Raw genomic sequence first — 17,722 nt, 5'->3', positions numbered from 1 at the left:
CAAGGCAAAATGAACTGGTTTATACTGACCTGTCTCAGTAGCTCAGGACTCAGCCAAGGAAGTACTGAAGTACTAAAATGGGGAAAATCATACACAACCTTTGACTTCTGTCCATTGTTAACTAAACTGTAGAGATGTTTTAAGCCAGACAGAGAAACCAGACCATCCCCTGAAATCAAAATGTGGCTAGCTTTCATATTCCTGAAACAAAGTGATAAAATGTAGTTATAAAAAAGAACACCAAACACTCAAATGAATGTTACTTATTACTACAGTAGAAAACCTGCCCTATAGTCATAAAATATTCTGAGATAGTCAGCTATAGCATGATCACGTGGTCAGACTGAGAGGCATGTTAAAGACGGGTGCAGAGAAACTGTATAAACACTGAATCCCTTATCCAAAATGCATGTTTACAAAACCCTGACTTTGCAATCTGAAGCCTTTATATGGTGTTCATTCTAAAAAGTGGAGTTTTAACTGTATATAAAATCCCCCCCAAACATTTTTTGGGGTACATACACACCCACGGTGCCTCATTGAAAGAGTTTTGAAACACTATTTGAAAAGGTAGATATCAAAGCTAAGGTTCTACATGCCACCATAACTAGGTCCCCATTAGCATTCACATACACTGGCTTACAGGTATTATAATACAACAAATTAAACTCTCCCCAACAGTCAGTTTTATTTGTAGTCAGATACTCCCTAATGGAGGAGATAGTCAAGCCAGCATGTATTTAAAGTATATATAGGTCCTCTCTCTGTGTCAGTGAACATGGTACTCTGGCACCTGCAGCCAACAAGTACAGTGAATGGGGGTAAAGGTGCATTCACAGAGCTATACAAGGAAAAATTAAGTACATATATTGGGGCATCTGCATAGAGAGGAGATCAATGTGGAATAATTGGTTTATAATGCATTTGGGGGTATGGGGAAGGAGACAGTCTCTGAACTCTATTCTGGAGTTAAGATACAAGATGCTGTTATCTCTAGAGCAAGGTTGGGTCCAGAGCTAGTGTTCAGTGATTTGCATGTCAGATACAGTGAACACTGTATGAGAGAATAGATACAGAAGAATGGATGTTGGATATGTAGGGGTGGGCAGAAATATAAAGTTTCTGGTCTATATGCTGAGGTGAACAAGGAAATGAAGTCCAAATTAAGGTTTGTTTTCAAATTATTCCTATGCATTTCAAGACTTGCCTTATTTTAAAATCTGTAACTTCCTAATAAGGCCCTCATTTTAGTTTATGGTAAACATATTTCCAATTTTGAAGCAGCATCATTGTGCCACTTCAGATTTCTGGTAAATTAAAGTTAAAGAACCAACAAGAAGTTTGCTTAAGACCAGACTGTTCTTGGAGGTAAGAATTTGTGTAGGAAACTTGACTTCCACTAAAAACCATGACGTCTGACGTTAAATAGTCAGAACTAGTAAAAGACAAATGTGGAGCTTCTGGACAAAGTTCTTATTTTAAAAATAAGACATTAAGAGAAGTTCAGGCTTTTTAGAAGTCTTTGGGAAAACTTAATCTTTTTGGAGTTCGATAGCTCAAAAATGCTTTCACCATGAATCCTCCTCTCATTAGAAGCTATATAAAAAGTTTTAACAAGTGAAGCTTTTTAGGAAAGTGGAGTGAAGTTTCAAGTGTCAGCTTTCTAATCTTAAAACAAAAATTTATAACCATAACTAGGAAGTCAATGCTGCAACTTGTTGACTAATATACACTGGCTAGCATACGTATATATTATGTTGATAATACTACCCATAATATATGTTCCAAGCATTTCAGTACACATAATATTAAGCATTAATATAGCAGTTATATAGCCCAAATTGGCCTGTACCTTTATTATAAATCTGTTCACTTATGCTAAGTATTCCATAATAGCTTGCATTAGCCGAAGTAAACTTTGGCTTACGAAGATAGGAAAACTGTCAGTATCAGGACATTTAATTGTTTTGTCATAGCAACAGAAAGGGAGTTACCCTCACAAACCTATTTATCCTGGTACAAGCCTAGGAGGTGTCTTTACACTCTTTAGTACCTGGAATGCATGGGTTCAGAACAAGAGATAATGGGGTACACCATGATACCAGAAACAAACAAGATAAAAAGGTGATTAATTCAATCCAGTTGCAGGTGATGTATACAGTTCCTTTTTCTGGTAAGCAAGTAAGTTATAAAAAGATGACTGCAGGGATGTAACTTTGGGGAGCACACCTTCTGTGAAAGGTGAATGTAATATTGCTGCACAGGACTGTCCTTTGGAGACTGGCATTGTATAGAACATATTTTCCTGTACCATATTAATAAACCTGACTGGTTATTTGGTCTCTTGATTATATTTCATAACAAACAAAAGTGTGGTCAAGCAACTGACTATAGAATTTATCAACAAACTCCGTAACACTACTGAAAACTTGGAGTGCTTTACATCTCCAAAGCACTGTATAAACAGTAAAAGATGATCAAGCAAGTGCTCCCATTCATCCAGCCCTCGTAGAAGAACAATTAAATTGAATAGCAACACATTTAGAATGGATAAAGGGAAGTTATTTACAAAGCATTATAGTTCCTCTGCAATGTACTGCTGCAGAAAGTCATTGTAGCAAGAAGGCTCAAAAGTGATTAGACATTTTATAGGAACAAAAGTAGTATCTTCAGCTAAACTAGTTATACCAGAGAGCCTGGAGGGTATCAAACCAAGAAAATGATCAGAGAAGGGCATGTGTCTACTCCACAGCACTGAACAATCTGTGAGTAACAAGAGAATGGGTGTTGAAAGGGAGCTCCCCTTCCTCTAAAGCCATCAGGCATAGGCTTCTGGTAACCTAAATAGACTAATGAGTAGCTTCAGTTTGGAAGCTTGTGTGTTGCTATAACTTCTTACCTATGGTATTAATTGTCTCATACCTGTGAATGTAGCCATTTTGGTGCATGTAATTTAACCCTCTAACTGCACCAAACAGAATGTTTCCTATCAAAGCTTCACTCATTCCTTCAGGGAAGTAGGTCCTCAGTAGGTGACTAGCTGAATCTGAAAAAAAAAGAAAAAAAAATCACACTAAGCATTTGGGTCTTGTTAGTGACAAATCTTTATTCCTACTATAAGAAAGCACTCTCTCCACTGTGCATGTACCCCCTAGAACAGGGGAGGGTAAACTTTTTGGCCTGAGGGCCACATCAGGTTTCTGAAATTGTATGGAGGGCCGGTTAGGGGAGGCTCTGTGCCTCCCAAAACAGTCAGGCATGGCCCGGGCCATGCTCCATATCCCACCCCCCCCTGCTTCTCACCCCCTGACCCCTCTCCCAGGACTCCTGCCCCATCCACCCCTGACTGCCCCCTGTTGCCCCATCCAACCCCTGCCTCCTTCCTAACTGTCCCCCCGGAACCCCTGCCCCCATTCAACCCCCCTGTTCCCCACCCTCTGACTGCCCCAACCCGTATCCACACCCCCGTCCCCTGACCACCATCCCGAAATCCCCTGCCCTCTATCCAACCTCCCCTGCTCCCTGCCCCCTTACCACGCTGCCTGGAGCATTGGTGGCTGGTGGTGCTACAGCCATGCCGCCCAGAGCACCAGGACAGGCAGCCACACTGCCCGGCTGGAGCCAGCCACACCACCGCGCAGCACAGAGCACCGGGTCAGGCCGCGGCTCTCCAGCTGCGCTGCCCAGCAAGAGCTTGCCTCCCCGCTGCCCACAGCATTGCACTGATGGTGCAGTAAGCTGAGGCTGTGGGGGAGGGGCTGGGGGCTAGCCTCCCGGGCCCGGAGCTCAGAGGCTGGGCAGGAGGGTCCCGTGGGCCGGATGTGGCCCACGGGCCGTAGTTTGCCCACTTCTGCCCCAGAAGCAGCATTGTTCTCTCTTTACAATGACTTACACAGGGAGGCAACTGCTGAGGAAGAAAGTCACCTCAGAGTATATCACTGAAAGAAAGTGATTCTTCCAGTAGTAAAAGATCACAATGAAGCCTACCACATCCTAAGTCATGTTTCCATGAACTGGAAAACGGCTGTTTCACCCCTATAGCCAATCCACGCTGCCTTCTAGGAGAAGCAAAATTCATAAGTCTGGCACAGAGGAACTAGGACACATCCAAGGTCTACAAGAGAAGAGATGCTGAAAGGAATATGGAATTGCTCTGTCTCGTGCTCTTCCATAGCCACAAGCCTGGTGTTAGAGACTGAGCTATCTAATCCAGAGTTAATTCAGTAAGCTTTTTTTCCAAATTGTAGTTACAATTCTTACTATAGGCCATGAACGGAGAGATGACCCAAAGCCAGCTGCCAGTAGTAAACACTGTCCAAAGTGTCATTATGTTGGGGTGCTGGAAAAAGTGGGACAGCACCACCTCACTCTAGAGAATTAAACAAAAGTGAGTAAGTTATTTGGAAGATAATTATCTTGACAAAAACCTTAACTACACAGGTCCTCAGTAACTTTAAGAAAGTCAATTTCGTAAATGCAGTTCTACTAGCTAACAAGTTTGGAGTCCCACTATGTAGGTTTCAGATGCTTTGCACATCCTGCAATAGAAATTCAAACAAATTGTTGAAGCTTTCGATATCTAACTGAACTACTGTTTTATTGTTAATTCTGAGTCCCTTATTCTAGTGAAGAGTATAGAGTGTGTGTGTCAAACTGGGGTACGTGCATGACTAGAGAAATTGTTGTATTGCAGAAGACTTCAGTTTATTCTCTAGTGCCTTATCAAGGAGCCACTTAATTTAGGGTGCACCAGTTCATATAACAAGGCTAACTCTGGTACTGATTAACTGCATATACCCACATACATTATAGTTCCTGTGTCAGACATCTGTACAAGTCCTACTGTTTTACCTGTAAAGCTTTCAAATGTTCTTCAGAGCAGCTTTCTAAGTCTGTGATCCTTACAGCCACAAGCGTTCCTGTAGGTTTATGCCGGGCAAGGTAGATCGAAGTTAAATTGTTGAATCCTCTTCCTGTAAGCAGAAGCAAACCAACTGCCTTTTGTTAACATTATAAAAGGTAGTTTTAAAAAAAACCCACAAATTGCTTCATCATTTAGTAGTCAAACAGTCCTAGAATTCTAACACACTGCTGCTGACTGCAGTGAATCTATGGCTTTAAGGGTGCAGTTAACAGTGCATGCTTACATGTAACATCAGCCAGAAAACTAGTCAAGCCATGTTTGTTGCTTTTGTTTAGTCTAATAAAAAGTGTTTAAACAAGTCTGATTTCTCAGGACCAATGAAGTGTCTTACAAATGCTGACTTCTTTGCTGATGTCCAACTTAAAGAACTACCACTAGCACTCACTCTATACATAGTGATGCAGTACAGCCATCTTTAGGACCATCTTACCACGCCTGCTGACTGATAGGAAACTGTCAAGTGCCACAGCCACCAGAACCACAATGCTGATTTGCTCTTTACTATATTTACAACCAATGTAACAGATTTAGAGTGGTCACTTATTAAAAAAAAATAGCAAGATGAGCGGAAAATTTCTTCTCCAAATTGGAATAGAGATATCAAATTCAGGCAGGTTTTTGTGTATCTTTATGAATTTCTATTGTATGTTTTTAAACATTAAGTGAAATTCACAACACTAGAAAAATAATCAGCTAAGATCAGAGGTCAAGAAGTGTGTAAACATTTAGAGAGATCTTAAAATAGTTTTGGGTGGCTCTATAACAAGGAGAACACATGTTTCCACAGCTTCTAGTTTTTCCCCTCATGGGATTTTTTTTTAAAATATATATAAAGAATGGCCATTTGCAGGAAAAATCTTGGATAGACTAAGCACATTTCAGCATAGAACTAGATTACCTATTTCCACCTGGAGTTCATAATGGGAGACGTCAGAAGAACAACGTGCCTTCTCATTTCTTTCATATGGATGAAGCCAGGAGAACTCAGGTTCATCTGCCTAGTAGTGAAAGGATTAGTTTTTAACATTGGTACACACATTTGTGTATGTGTGTGTGAGTATATGTAAAAATAAATACATACATATTTGTGCAAATGTGGGGGAAGGAGAAAAAATCAAGCACTCAATTCTTGAGATTCAAGAAATTAAGGTGGTTCTTTGAGTGCTTGTTCATGTCCATTCCAATCAGGGGTGTGCAAGCACGGTAGCTGCAAAATTTTCCCAGAGCAGCATCTGTCGAGTCGGTCTGGGCACCCCCTGGAGTTGTGCCTTTATGGTGCTCAATATAGAACCCTGCTGAGCCGCCACCTCCTCAGTTACTTATTACCTCCAGTGACGGTTAGTTGGAACTTCCCTGTGCTCTTGTCTCGGCAAGCGCATTTAGCAGTCTATATACATAGTTTTCATTAGCTCTGTAGTGTTAATTAAATAGTTAATAGCCCTCAGTGTTAGATTAAGTTTCCTTTGGGGCGGGGGTTTCCCCTCCTACGCTCTCTCCATGCTGGGATCTCCAGGCTTCGAAGCCTGCGGCAAGTGTATGCCCAGAAGCGATCCTCACTTCGTGTTTGAAGTGTTTAGGAGAGAGCCATCAGAAGGATCGTTGTGCCATCTGCAAGACCTTTCGGCCTAGGACATTAAAGGGCACAGATCAGTGTCTGAAGGTCCTATTAATGGGGGCTGCACTCAGGGCCAATCATGGGAGGGTCAGGAGGGCTATTTGGCCTGGGCCTCAAGCTCAAAGGGGGCCTCAAATGTAGACACTTGTTAATTTTTTGGCATTTGATAAGTTTCGCAACTTGTTTTTATGCTCATCCCTATCAGACCAAAATGTGACACACCCACTCAGCTTAGAGCTGCAAATTTAAGCTAATAAAGATGTGATTTGGTAAAGAGATAATTTTTTTGTTAACTTATATAGATTTTTTTCATATTAAAGAGTTTAAAATGTTCATAAATATTAATAAAAATATCTGTTCTGATGGCACAAGATTAGACTGTGATGAACGTGTCCACTCAGATCTGCTGATTATATAAACAAACCACTACTAGTGGCTGGTGCTGGATCAAGTTCGTGTTGAAAGGTAGAGAATTGTTACATTTTAGTGTCTTTATAGTTTTACGTTTAGTTGACTAAGGAGTTATTTGTGTGTGAGAATTCCTCATTATTATCTTCATATAGTAGCTAAAAGAGGTGACTGGTTGGTTGAGCCCCAGCTTGGTAGCTTGGCCATCATCATAGGCTTTTGCAGTCAATAGGCCCAGATTCAAGGTGAAAATTTCTGAGGACAATCTTGTACAGTGAATTTCGTGAGTACACACATTTGAAATTTTTGGACATTATCCCTCTGTCTGTATCCGTGTCTGTGTTTACTATATACACACACACACACACACACGTCGTCATCCCTTTGTCTTCAGCTCAGCCTGTTATATTATACCTTGCGTGCTTGAGTTTTGATTCAGTGATAAGGATAATAACCTGACTGACTGTTTCATTTTGTGTTCTTAATTAGTATTCCTTCGTTTTAAGTCTTTTCAGCATTTGCATACATGTTTACAGTAGAAGATTTCAAGTGTAAATAAGCTACTGATTTACAGCAGAATATTTCAAGTGTGGATAGGCTACATATTTACTTTAGAACATTTCAGGTGTAAATAGATCAGATCTGAAAGTGGTGCAAGCAAGAGAGGCAAAAACAACTGAGTGAATCAGCAGCTAAGAGCTCAAAGCCAATAACTTCATTTCTCAAACCACTGGAAAACGCACCTTACCCAACGAACAATGCCACAGATAATGAAAATTCTGCAACTGCAACAGGTGGTATTTCAATGCCAATACCTGAACATGAGGACAGTAGTCAAGAAGGAGATATGCCAACAGTAACAGATGCAGCAGAAGATCCTGTGTACGATCAAGAAACTAACAGCAGCAGGAAGATGTAGATCTTACACAGTAAGAGCAATTCATGAGTACTACAGGTTTGACTGTAACTGACACTGGAATTAGTGACAAGAGCAATGCTGCCCAAATGCAATCTTTTCTTCAAATTAGTTGTTTTGAAATTCCAAGTAACCTTCCATGAGATGCTGATAATCATGCTTTCCCTACTCATCTGCTGACAAAAACTCTTCCAAATGGCGAGACCTGCACAAGAGACCGATTATGCTGGAGTATGGAAAAACAATCTCTGTAGTGTGCACCCTGCTTCATTTTGAACAAAAGTGCTGCAAATGCATTAGTTCTCTCTGATCAATCAAGATGGAGCATCAACAGAGGTTGGAGGAAGTTGAAAGACCGAATACCATCACATGAGAGTTCAACGTCACACAAAGAAAACTATGTTGCATGGAAATCAGCCAGTAGGGCAGCATCAGCTGAAAGTTCAGTTGAGAATTTACTCTTGACTGAACTCTCTACAGAAACTAATAACTGGAAAAAGCTTCTTGAGTACATCCTGAATGTCATCCTTTTTCTTTCTGAGTGGGGACTGGCTTTCTTTGGTTCCAGTCAATGGTGATCATGCAAATGGAAACTTTCTAGGCATAGTTGAGCTCCTCAGCAAATATGACCCACTTTTATCAGAGCATGTTAAACATGTTCGAGACTCTCAAGAGAGTCAAAAGCGCATGCAAGTCCATTATCTCTCCACACGCATACAAAACAAGTTTATTGAGCTACGTGGGTCATTCGTACAAATAACAATTCTTGATGAGATTCGAAATGCCAAGTATTTTTCAATCATTGTTGATGCCACTCCAGATTGTTCTCACACGGAACAGACTATTATGGTTATTTGATATGTTAAGATTGTAGACAGCTCAAAATTTTCAATTGAAGAAAGGTTTATTTTGTTTGAAAATTTCGTGGGAAAAACTGGAAAAGAAACTGCTGCTCAAGTACTAGCAATTCTAGAAGGTTTTAAGTTAGCTTTTCAAGTCTGCATTGGTCAAGCCTATGACAATGGAGCTAATATGCCTGGGAAGTACAAAGGTGTAGAAGTAGTTCTGCTTGAGCATAATTCAAACTGTATTTTCTCCAACTGTGGAAATCACACACTAAACCTTGTAGATGTTGACTGTGCTGAATCATGCAAGGAGGCAATTACTTACTTTGTACATTTGCTGAACAGTTCCAATCTCTTCAATAGCAGTCCACAAAGGTGGGAAATTCTGAAGCAATATCTTCCTGTTTCATGGTAAGATGTCCAAAACTAGATGGTCTGCATGAATTGGTGGTGGTCAACCAGTAGCACAGCATTTTAATTCAATGAGAAAGGCTTTAAATGAGCTTGAATCTCTCAATCTCACTGCACAGGCTCAAACTGAACTTCAGTCTATTCAGAAGCACATGTCCAAATTTGAATGCATTCTGATGTCATCTTTGCAGATGAAGCTACTTACAATGATCCACAAAACTAATCTGGTAATTGAAGCATGCAAATGCTACAATTGATGTTGAGAGGAATAACACTGAAAGTCTTATCAATGACATATTCGTGAACAATGGGATGCAATCCTGACTGAGTCCAAATTAGTAGCACAGAATATTGGCATTTCATTTGAGTTCTCCACCAATCGCAACTTACCTACTGAATCCGATGCTGAGCAGCATTCCTTCCTTGTCATCACTGTGGCACCTTAGAGACTAACAAATTTATTTGAACATAAGCTTTCGTGAGCTACAGCTCACTTCATCGGATGCATGAAGTGAGCAGTAGCTCACGAAAGCTTATGCTCAAATAAATCTGTTAGTCTCAAAGGTGCCACAAGTACTCCTTTTTTTTGTGAATACAGACTAACACGGCTGCTACTCTGAAACTTGTCACCATTGACTCTATTCAGTCAGGTTTTACACTTCGATTTGAGTCACTGCGACTAATTTGTACCCTTTTTGGGTTTCTTTGGCAGTTCAACAGACTGAGTAATGAAGAGCTACTTTCTGTAGCTGAACAATTTCAAAAAGAAAAGGAGTACTTGTGGCACCTTAGAGACTAACCAATTTATTTGAGCATAAGCTTTCGTGAGCTACAGCTCACTTCATCGGATGCATACTGTGGAAAGTGTAGAAGATCTTATTATATACACACAAAGCATGAAAAAATACCTCCTCCCACCCCACTCTCCTGCTGGTAATAGCTTATCTAAAGTGATCAAGCTATTACCAGCAGGAGAGTGGGGTGGGAGGAGGTATTTTTTCATGCTTTGTGTGTATCTAATAAGATCTTCTACACTTTCCACAGTATGCATCCGATGAAGTGAGCTGTAGCTCACGAAAGCTTATGCTCAAATAAATTGGTTAGTCTCCAAGGTGCCACAAGTACTCCTTTTCTTTTTGCGAATACAGACTAACACGGCTGTTACTCTGAAACCTGAACAATTTCAGCAACAGTACAACAAAGAAATATCAAAAAAATCTTAGTGACGAGGTCATCTTCCTCAAATGAATATGTTCCACGAACTTTAAATTGGATTGCAAGCCAAAGGAATTGCTTCAAGAAATACTCAAACTTGGACTCTCTAGGGTGTTTCCTAATATCACAATTACATTGCATATTTCTTTCAGTTTGCCTGCATCGGTGGCTTCAGGTGAACGGGCTGAAAAGCAGGTAAAGAACGATCACCATTCAACTATGGGACAAGAGCGTTTGAATGGGCTCACCATGCTTAATATCAACTGTGACATTGCACGAAATCTAGATTTTTCCTCAATAATTAGTGCATTTGCACAGAAAAAAGCTAGAAAAATATTTGTTAAATAAAATATTCAAATTATGTCTTTTTTTTTTGGTGCCTTATTTTGTTTTCATGTGTCGTCATTTTTTATTTTTATTATGGCTAGGAGACTCAAAAGCTGGAAGTGGCCCGGGCCTCTCTGGACCTCTGAGAGGGCCTGGCTGCACTCCGCCCCCAGTCCGACCCCGGTTGACAGACCCTGCACCAAGTTCCTCTTCCTCGGTGTGGAGCGCTCCGGCAGTGTCAGCATGAGCACCGGTGCTGAGTAAGTACCAGGACCCATGGCACCATCCTGGCTCCACTCGTGGCTCACATACCACACACGGGCGCCGTTCTCAGTCGCTGGTGCCGCAGAAGAAGAAAAGGAGGCCGGACAGGAGTTGTTCTCCCTCGGCTAGTCCTAAGGAGCCAGCCGTTGTGAGACCCAAGTTGGGCCACACTACTTCTGCTCCACCGCTGGTGACAGTCACGTCGACTTCTGCCCATGTGGAAGGCGGTTGAGTCTGGACCCTCCTCATTCGCCGAGCTGGGAGCTTGCACTTCCCTTTGACTCTGGAGGTGTTGGAGGGAGCCCAAGAACTGCTCCATCTCATGGCACTGTTCTCCCCTCCTAGATGGACAGGTCGCTGGCACTGGTTGCTCTCCGAGCACCTTCAAGGGGAAAGCCCGTCATGATGCCCTGCTGATCTCCAACCCCGGTGCGCCACTCCCCGGCATCGGAACAGACCCAGCAGCTGTGCTGGTCCCTGAGCCCTTGGCACAAACAGTCAACACCTAGAAATAACACTCCTTTGTGGTCCTCTTTTTGAGACACCTCGGAGTCTGACTCCTATCGGTTCCGTAGGAGTGGGAGCAGACGGTCCACATCAACACGGGACTGGCACCCTTACCTGGCACTGTAGCCCGCACAATGGCAACCCCCCGGCGCAATGGCCCTTTTTGGACTCCTGGGCTTTTCATCAAAGCCAAAGTCGGAGCCAAGGGTCAAATTCCAGGGAGACGTAGGTGGCCTTGGCCACTTTTGTACCCCCTCCAGCACCGTCGGCATCAGCAGGATCAGGGGTAGCCCCGTTGCTACCCAGCACCAATATCCCAACGCCTCCGGCGTGGCCTGCACTGGACCCATTTGTTTTGGCTCTGAAGTCTCCAACACTGACGACAGCCCCGGCACTGACTGTGATTCCGGTGTCAATGATAGCCTTGGCACCACGGACACTTTCAGCATTGGCATCAGCATAGGCAGTCCCGACACCCAGGGGCACAATACCATCCAGGTCAGCAACGGCCCAAGAAATCCAGGTGCCCCGGGACCCCTTGGGTGTGGAAGGAGGGGAGCAGCCATCCCTTATGGGGGTCTCTTCCTTGTCCTCACCGGATGAGACACTGGTGGGCACAATACAGCCCCAGCCCTGGAAAACAGTAGGGTTCTACAGCAATTGGTGTGATGGGTTGCCCAGGGCCTGGGCATTCAGGTGGAGGAGGTAGTGGAGGTCGCAGATCCAATAGTAGACATCCTTGCCCCCTTCGGACCTGCACGTATTGTCCTGCCTCTTACAAAAACCATCTCTGACACCACAAAAAGTTTGTGGCAGACCCCAGCCTCATTGTCTCCCACGGCTAAGTGCAACGAAAGACGCTACTTTGTGCCGCATTTGTATACCCATCCCCCACCGGATTCTCTCATTGTTGATGCTGTCAACCAATGTGAACGCTAGGGCTTCCAGGGACCCTCCCCGAAGAATCGGGAGGCAAAAAGGACTCAACCTTTACGGGACAAAGGTCTGTTCCATGGGCAGATTGTAGCTACCTGCGTGATGGCTACGGGCATAGCGCTGAAAAGGGGCTCTTGGTTCCAAGTCTCAGGCCTGCCGTATGAGGTCTAACAGACTATTTAGGACTTCCCATTTGAGGGTTCGGCTCTCTTTTCCGAGAAAACAGACAAAAGGCTGCATAGCCTAAAGCAGTGGTTCTCAAAGCCGGTCCGCTGCTTGTTCAGGGAAAGCGGCTCCCCTTCCCGCAGCCCCGATTGGCCTGGAACAGCGAACCACGGCCAGTGGGAGCCGCGATCGGCTGAACCTGCAGACACGGCAGGAAAACAAACCGGCCCAGCCTGCTAGGGGCTTTCCCTGAATAAGCAGTGGACCAGCTTTGAGAATCACTGGCCTAAAGGACTTGAGAGTCACTCTCAAATCATTAGGCCTCCATACTTCAGCTATGTAGCGGAAGCATTTTAGACCGCAACCTCCGCCATGCTTCTACCAGCAGAACCGTCAGGACAGTTCCCGGAGGAGGAACAGGAGTGGGAGGAAAAGGTCACACCTGTCATCAGGCCAGAACTCTAGCCATTCCAAGCCATCTTCCAGCCCAAGACAGGCCTTTTGAAGGTGCAGTCGAGGACGGCACACCAAAACAAAAACTGGATTTACCCCGCCTTACCTTTTCATTACGACTATCCCCTTTCTACTGTGCTTCATCCCGTATCACTTCAGACTGCTGGGTGCTCCACACACTAGCGAGGGGATACTCCATCCAATTCTGAGCCCTCCTGCTCTTCCACCCTCCTTCCCCGTCCCCCTTCAGGGACCCCTCTCACAAGCAACTCCTTATACAGCAGGTGCACTCTCTCCTTCCACTAGTGGTAGTGGAAGAGGTCCCTCAAGAGCAGAAGGGCAATGATTTCTATTCTCGGTATTTCCTAGTACCGAAAGCCAAAGGCAGGCTCAGGCCCATGCTAGACCTGCGAGAACTCAACACGTTCATGAAGAAGCTCAAGTTCCGCATGGTTTCTTTGGCCTCCATCATCTCTTCACTGGATCCAGCAGACTGGTGTGCTGCCCTCGACTTGAAGGAGGTGTACTTTCACATAACAATAACTCAGTCCCACAGAAAATACCTCAGGTTTATGGTGAACAAAACCTGCTACCAGTTCACAGTACTCCCATTCAGCCTGTCAACGGCACCTCAAGTATTCACCAATTGCATGGCAGTCGTGGCTGCGTTCCTGCACAGGCGACAGGTACAGGTGTTCCCATACCTCGATGACTGGCTGATCAAGGGTCGATCCAGGACTCAAGTAGAGATGCAGGTCGCCTTCATAAGAGCTTCTTTAGATGAACTGAGTCTGCTACTGAACGAGGGTAAATCAATGCTGTCCCCGGTTTAAAGGATAAAATTTGTAGGGGTGGTACTGGACTCGACATATGCCAGGGCATTCCTTCCAGAAGTGAGATTTCGAACCATGGGCGACATGATTCGAGGTCTCAGACAGTTCCTCACCACCACAGCACGGTACTGTCTGAAACTTCTAGGACACATGGCAGTCTGTATCTATGTAGTATAACATGCAGACTCAGACTTCAGCCTCGTCAGTCATGGCTGGCATCAATGTATCGGCCAGCCCAGGACAGTTTGGACAGGATTGTAACCCTGCCTCGCCTGGTACTCAACTCCCACCTGTGGTGGCTCGACCCGCAGGTAGTATGTACAGGGGTCCCTTTCACCAGCCCTCAGCCATCCCTCTCGCTAGTAACAGACATGTCAGACTTGGGCTGGGGTGCACATTTGGGAGACCTCAGAACACAAGGCTTCTGGTTTCAGACTAATCTCACTCTTCATATCTATGTCAGAGAGCTGAGAGCGGTAAGCCTGGCGTGTCAGACTTTCCAAGCACACCTAGCAGGGAGATGTGTATCAGTGATGACAGACAACACCACGGCAATGTTTTATATTAACAAAACAGGTGCACTCTCCTCTCCCCTGTACCAGGAAGCCATCATGCTGTGGGACTTTTGTATAGAACACTCAATACACCTGCAAGCATCATACCTCCCTGGAATACAGAACAAGTTGGCGGACCATCACAGCAGGTTGTTCCACGGCCCGGACGTTGTTAACTCAATCTTTCATCAGTGGGGTTTTTCCCAGGTAGATCTGTTCGCCATGTAACACAACAGGAAGTGTCAGCCATTTTGCTCCTTCCTGAACGGCAGCCCGAGCTCCATCACGGATGCGTTCCTCCTCCCATGGGAAGCAGTTTCCTGTATGCGTTCCCACCCATCCCTCTCATTCATAAGGGTGCTCCTCAAGATACAAAGGCATAAGGTGCTCCTCAAGATACAAAGGGAAGAAGCTTCGGTGATTCTGATAGCTCCAGCCTGGCCCCGCAACACTGGTACACATCACTCCTGGAAATGTCCATGGAAGCTCCAGTCACCTTGTTGCTCTTCCCGGACTTACTAACTCAGGATCATGGCCATCTCCAACATCTGAACCTGGAGTTGCTGCACCTCATGGCATGGAAGCTCCATGGCTGAACCCAATGGAGCTCTCCTGCTCAGACTCGGTTAGGCAAGTCCTCCTGGGCAGTAGAAAGCCCTCCACCAGGGCTACCTACCTTGCAAAGTGGAAGAGATTTTCAGTCTGGTCAGTGCAGCATTATTCATCTCCGTCACTTGCCTCTGTGACACTTATATTAGACTATCTCCTCCATCTCAAGCAGCAGGGACTGTCCGTGTTGTCAATAAGGGTTCACTGGGCCGCCATCTCTGCCTTTCATCCAGGTGCAGAGGGCCACTTGGTCTTTGCCAAACCTATGGTCAGCAGTTTCCTTAAAGGACTCGACAGGCTATACCTGCATGTCTGGTAGCCTGTCCCAGCTTGGGACCTCAATCTGGTCCTTTCCAGACTCATGGGACCACCCTGTGAACCTTTGACGACATGGTCCCTGCTCCATCTCTCATACAAGATAGTATTTCTGGTCACGATAACCTCAGCCAAGAGGCTGTCTGAGCTCAAGGCCCTGACTTCAGAGCTTCCTTACCCTGTGTTCCATAAGGACAAGGTCCAGCTCAGACCTCACCCGACTTTCCTCCCGAAGGTTGTCTCCCAGTTTCACATCAACCAGGGCATCTTCCTCCTGATGTTCTATCCTAAGCTGCACTCGAGCAGCAGGGAGCAAAGACTTCACTCATTGGATGTCCGCAGAGCGCTAGCCTTCTACATCGAGACAACGAAACCATTCCAAAACTCAGTGCAGTTATTCGTGGCAGTGGTGAACAGAATGAAAGGTATTCCTGTCTCTTCTCAACGGATTTCATCATGGATCACATTCGGCATCCAGATGTGCTACAACCTGGCAAGGATGCCTGCTCCTTTGATCACTGCACACTCTACCAGGGCTCAGGCCTCTTCAGTGGTGTTCTTGGCGCAGGATCGCACCCAGAAAATCTGCAGAGCAGCAACGCGGTCCTCCATGCACACTTTCACCACGCACTATGCGATCACCCAGCTGGCCGTAGACGATGTGGCATTTGGAAGAGCGGTTCTCCAATCAGTGAATGACTCCGACCCCACCTCCTGAACTTGGGCTTGTGAATCATCTGATTAGAACAGACATGAACAAGCACTAAGAAGAAAAAACGGTTACTCACCTTCTTGTAACTGTTGTTCTTTAAGATGTGTTGTTCATGTCCATTCCAATACCCACGTTCCTACCCTCTGTTGGTGTAGCTGGCAAGCAGGAACTCAGGGGGGTGGCGGGTCGGCAGAGCTCTATATTGAGTGCCATAAAGGCGCTACTCCAGGTGGTGCCCAGACCAGCCCGACAGATGCTGCTATGGGAAAATCTTCTGGCTACCGTGCACATACACACACCGGCTTGGAATGGACATGAAACAACACATCTTGAAGAACAACAGTTACGAGAAGGTGAGTAACTGTTTCTTTCTACCACAGTATGAGACTTGGCGACACTGTCCATTCAGAATTTTTCTAGTACAGATTGAGAGTAATGCATTAGGGTTTAAATGTAAGAAAAATTGGAATAGAAAATACTATATATAGTATAAAATTCTACCCACAACCTTGCCAAGTTAACATTGCAATAGTACGCTTAATCTTTGGAAATTCCTGACGTACAGTGCTTGATATTTCTCAACCTTACATTTTTCCATTTAATTTTGCAGGTTAACTCTTAAATCAATTTGGACTCCTTCTTACCAAGTATTGATGGATGCTATTTTCTGATTGCTTTTCTTGTCTGATTGATTCAACTGTTGTCCGCAGAATACAGGAACAATCCTTGAAATACATAGTACTGTATCAGTAAGTGAACTGCAATGGACGTACTATAATCAATAGAGTATTATGAGGGGGACACATTACCCAAAGCCATGTTCCAGTTATCCAGGATGTCATCAAAAAGAATCTCTGTGCACATCATTTTAGTGCAGTGCTCCCCAAACTTTTTTGCTTATGCTCCCCCTCTTACCTGGTTTCCCCTTCCTCCTCCCGCCCCCCCCCCCAGGGAGCCGCGGCTGGGAGAGGGGCCAGAGCCACCATGGAGAGCTGGAGCCGGGCCCCACTTGGAGCCAGAGCTGCAGCTGGGGCTGCGGTCGGGGCCAGGAGCAGAGCTGGGGGCAGAACGAGGCTGGGTGGCACTCCCTCCCCACTCCCCAGGAGGGCTGGCCTGGGCCCCGCCACAACCCACCAATGTTCCTCCATACCCCACAGTTTGGGACCACTGTGTCAGATAGTCTTTTGATATAAGTAAATCAGGAACAGAGAGAGTGGAAGAGTCCCCCTGAGAACAGTAGCACTTAAGGGCCCAGTGCAGTTGCCCTCATCCATGCCATTTTTCTCTTCTACTAGGACCTACCTTTCATAGTGGAGGAATACACTGTATAAAATTCCAAAGCTGTTTAAGGTTTTTCTTATTTTAATTTTAACATTAATGAGCCCCACTCTAATAAGAGTGAACACCAACAGGCTAATCAGCTCTCTGAACTATTCTGTGGAACTATTCTAGAAGAGAAACTCTCACTCTCGTGAACCCTTTGCTAGCATCTACATTAGGAATTTGTTATTGTTTACTGCTCGAATCCCTTGAATGGAGTTTTCCCTCAGAAATTTCACCAGAAATTTTATTTCATGATACATGATTGAACTGCAAGGTGCAACTGTCAAAAACTATGGCATAAAATAAGCCATATTAAATGCAGACTTACCAAACAAGACATGGAACTGCTTTAGTTCAGGGAAAGGTCATGCACACCCATTTATCCTAAAA

The 17,722-nt window shown here is 44.7% G+C and overlaps 1 protein-coding gene across 5 annotated transcripts in view; it reads right to left on the bottom strand.

Annotated features, from left to right (window-relative positions):
• Positions 1–17,722, bottom strand: part of STRADB (STE20 related adaptor beta) — a 34,570-nt gene that overhangs the window by 8,216 nt on the left and 8,632 nt on the right. For all 5 annotated transcript variants that reach the window (XM_037912480.2, XM_043525681.1, XM_043525682.1 and 2 more), the window contains 7 exons: positions 17,661–17,716; positions 16,654–16,734; positions 5,823–5,922; positions 4,852–4,973; positions 4,261–4,369; positions 2,923–3,046; positions 30–201 (listed from right to left, as the gene is read on the bottom strand). In XM_037912480.2, the coding sequence (XP_037768408.1) occupies positions 30–201; positions 2,923–3,046; positions 4,261–4,369; positions 4,852–4,973; positions 5,823–5,922; positions 16,654–16,734; positions 17,661–17,672 (720 nt within the window). In that variant the 5' untranslated portion in view covers positions 17,673–17,716. The remainder of the gene's footprint in view (positions 1–29; positions 202–2,922; positions 3,047–4,260; positions 4,370–4,851; positions 4,974–5,822; positions 5,923–16,653; positions 16,735–17,660; positions 17,717–17,722) is intronic.

This window comes from Chelonia mydas, chromosome 11 (genome assembly GCF_015237465.2).
Source record: "Chelonia mydas isolate rCheMyd1 chromosome 11, rCheMyd1.pri.v2, whole genome shotgun sequence".
Lineage (NCBI taxonomy): Eukaryota > Metazoa > Chordata > Testudines > Cheloniidae > Chelonia > Chelonia mydas.
Note: the sequence above shows the minus strand (reverse complement) of the source record. Positions and strands in the feature narration are given on the sequence as shown.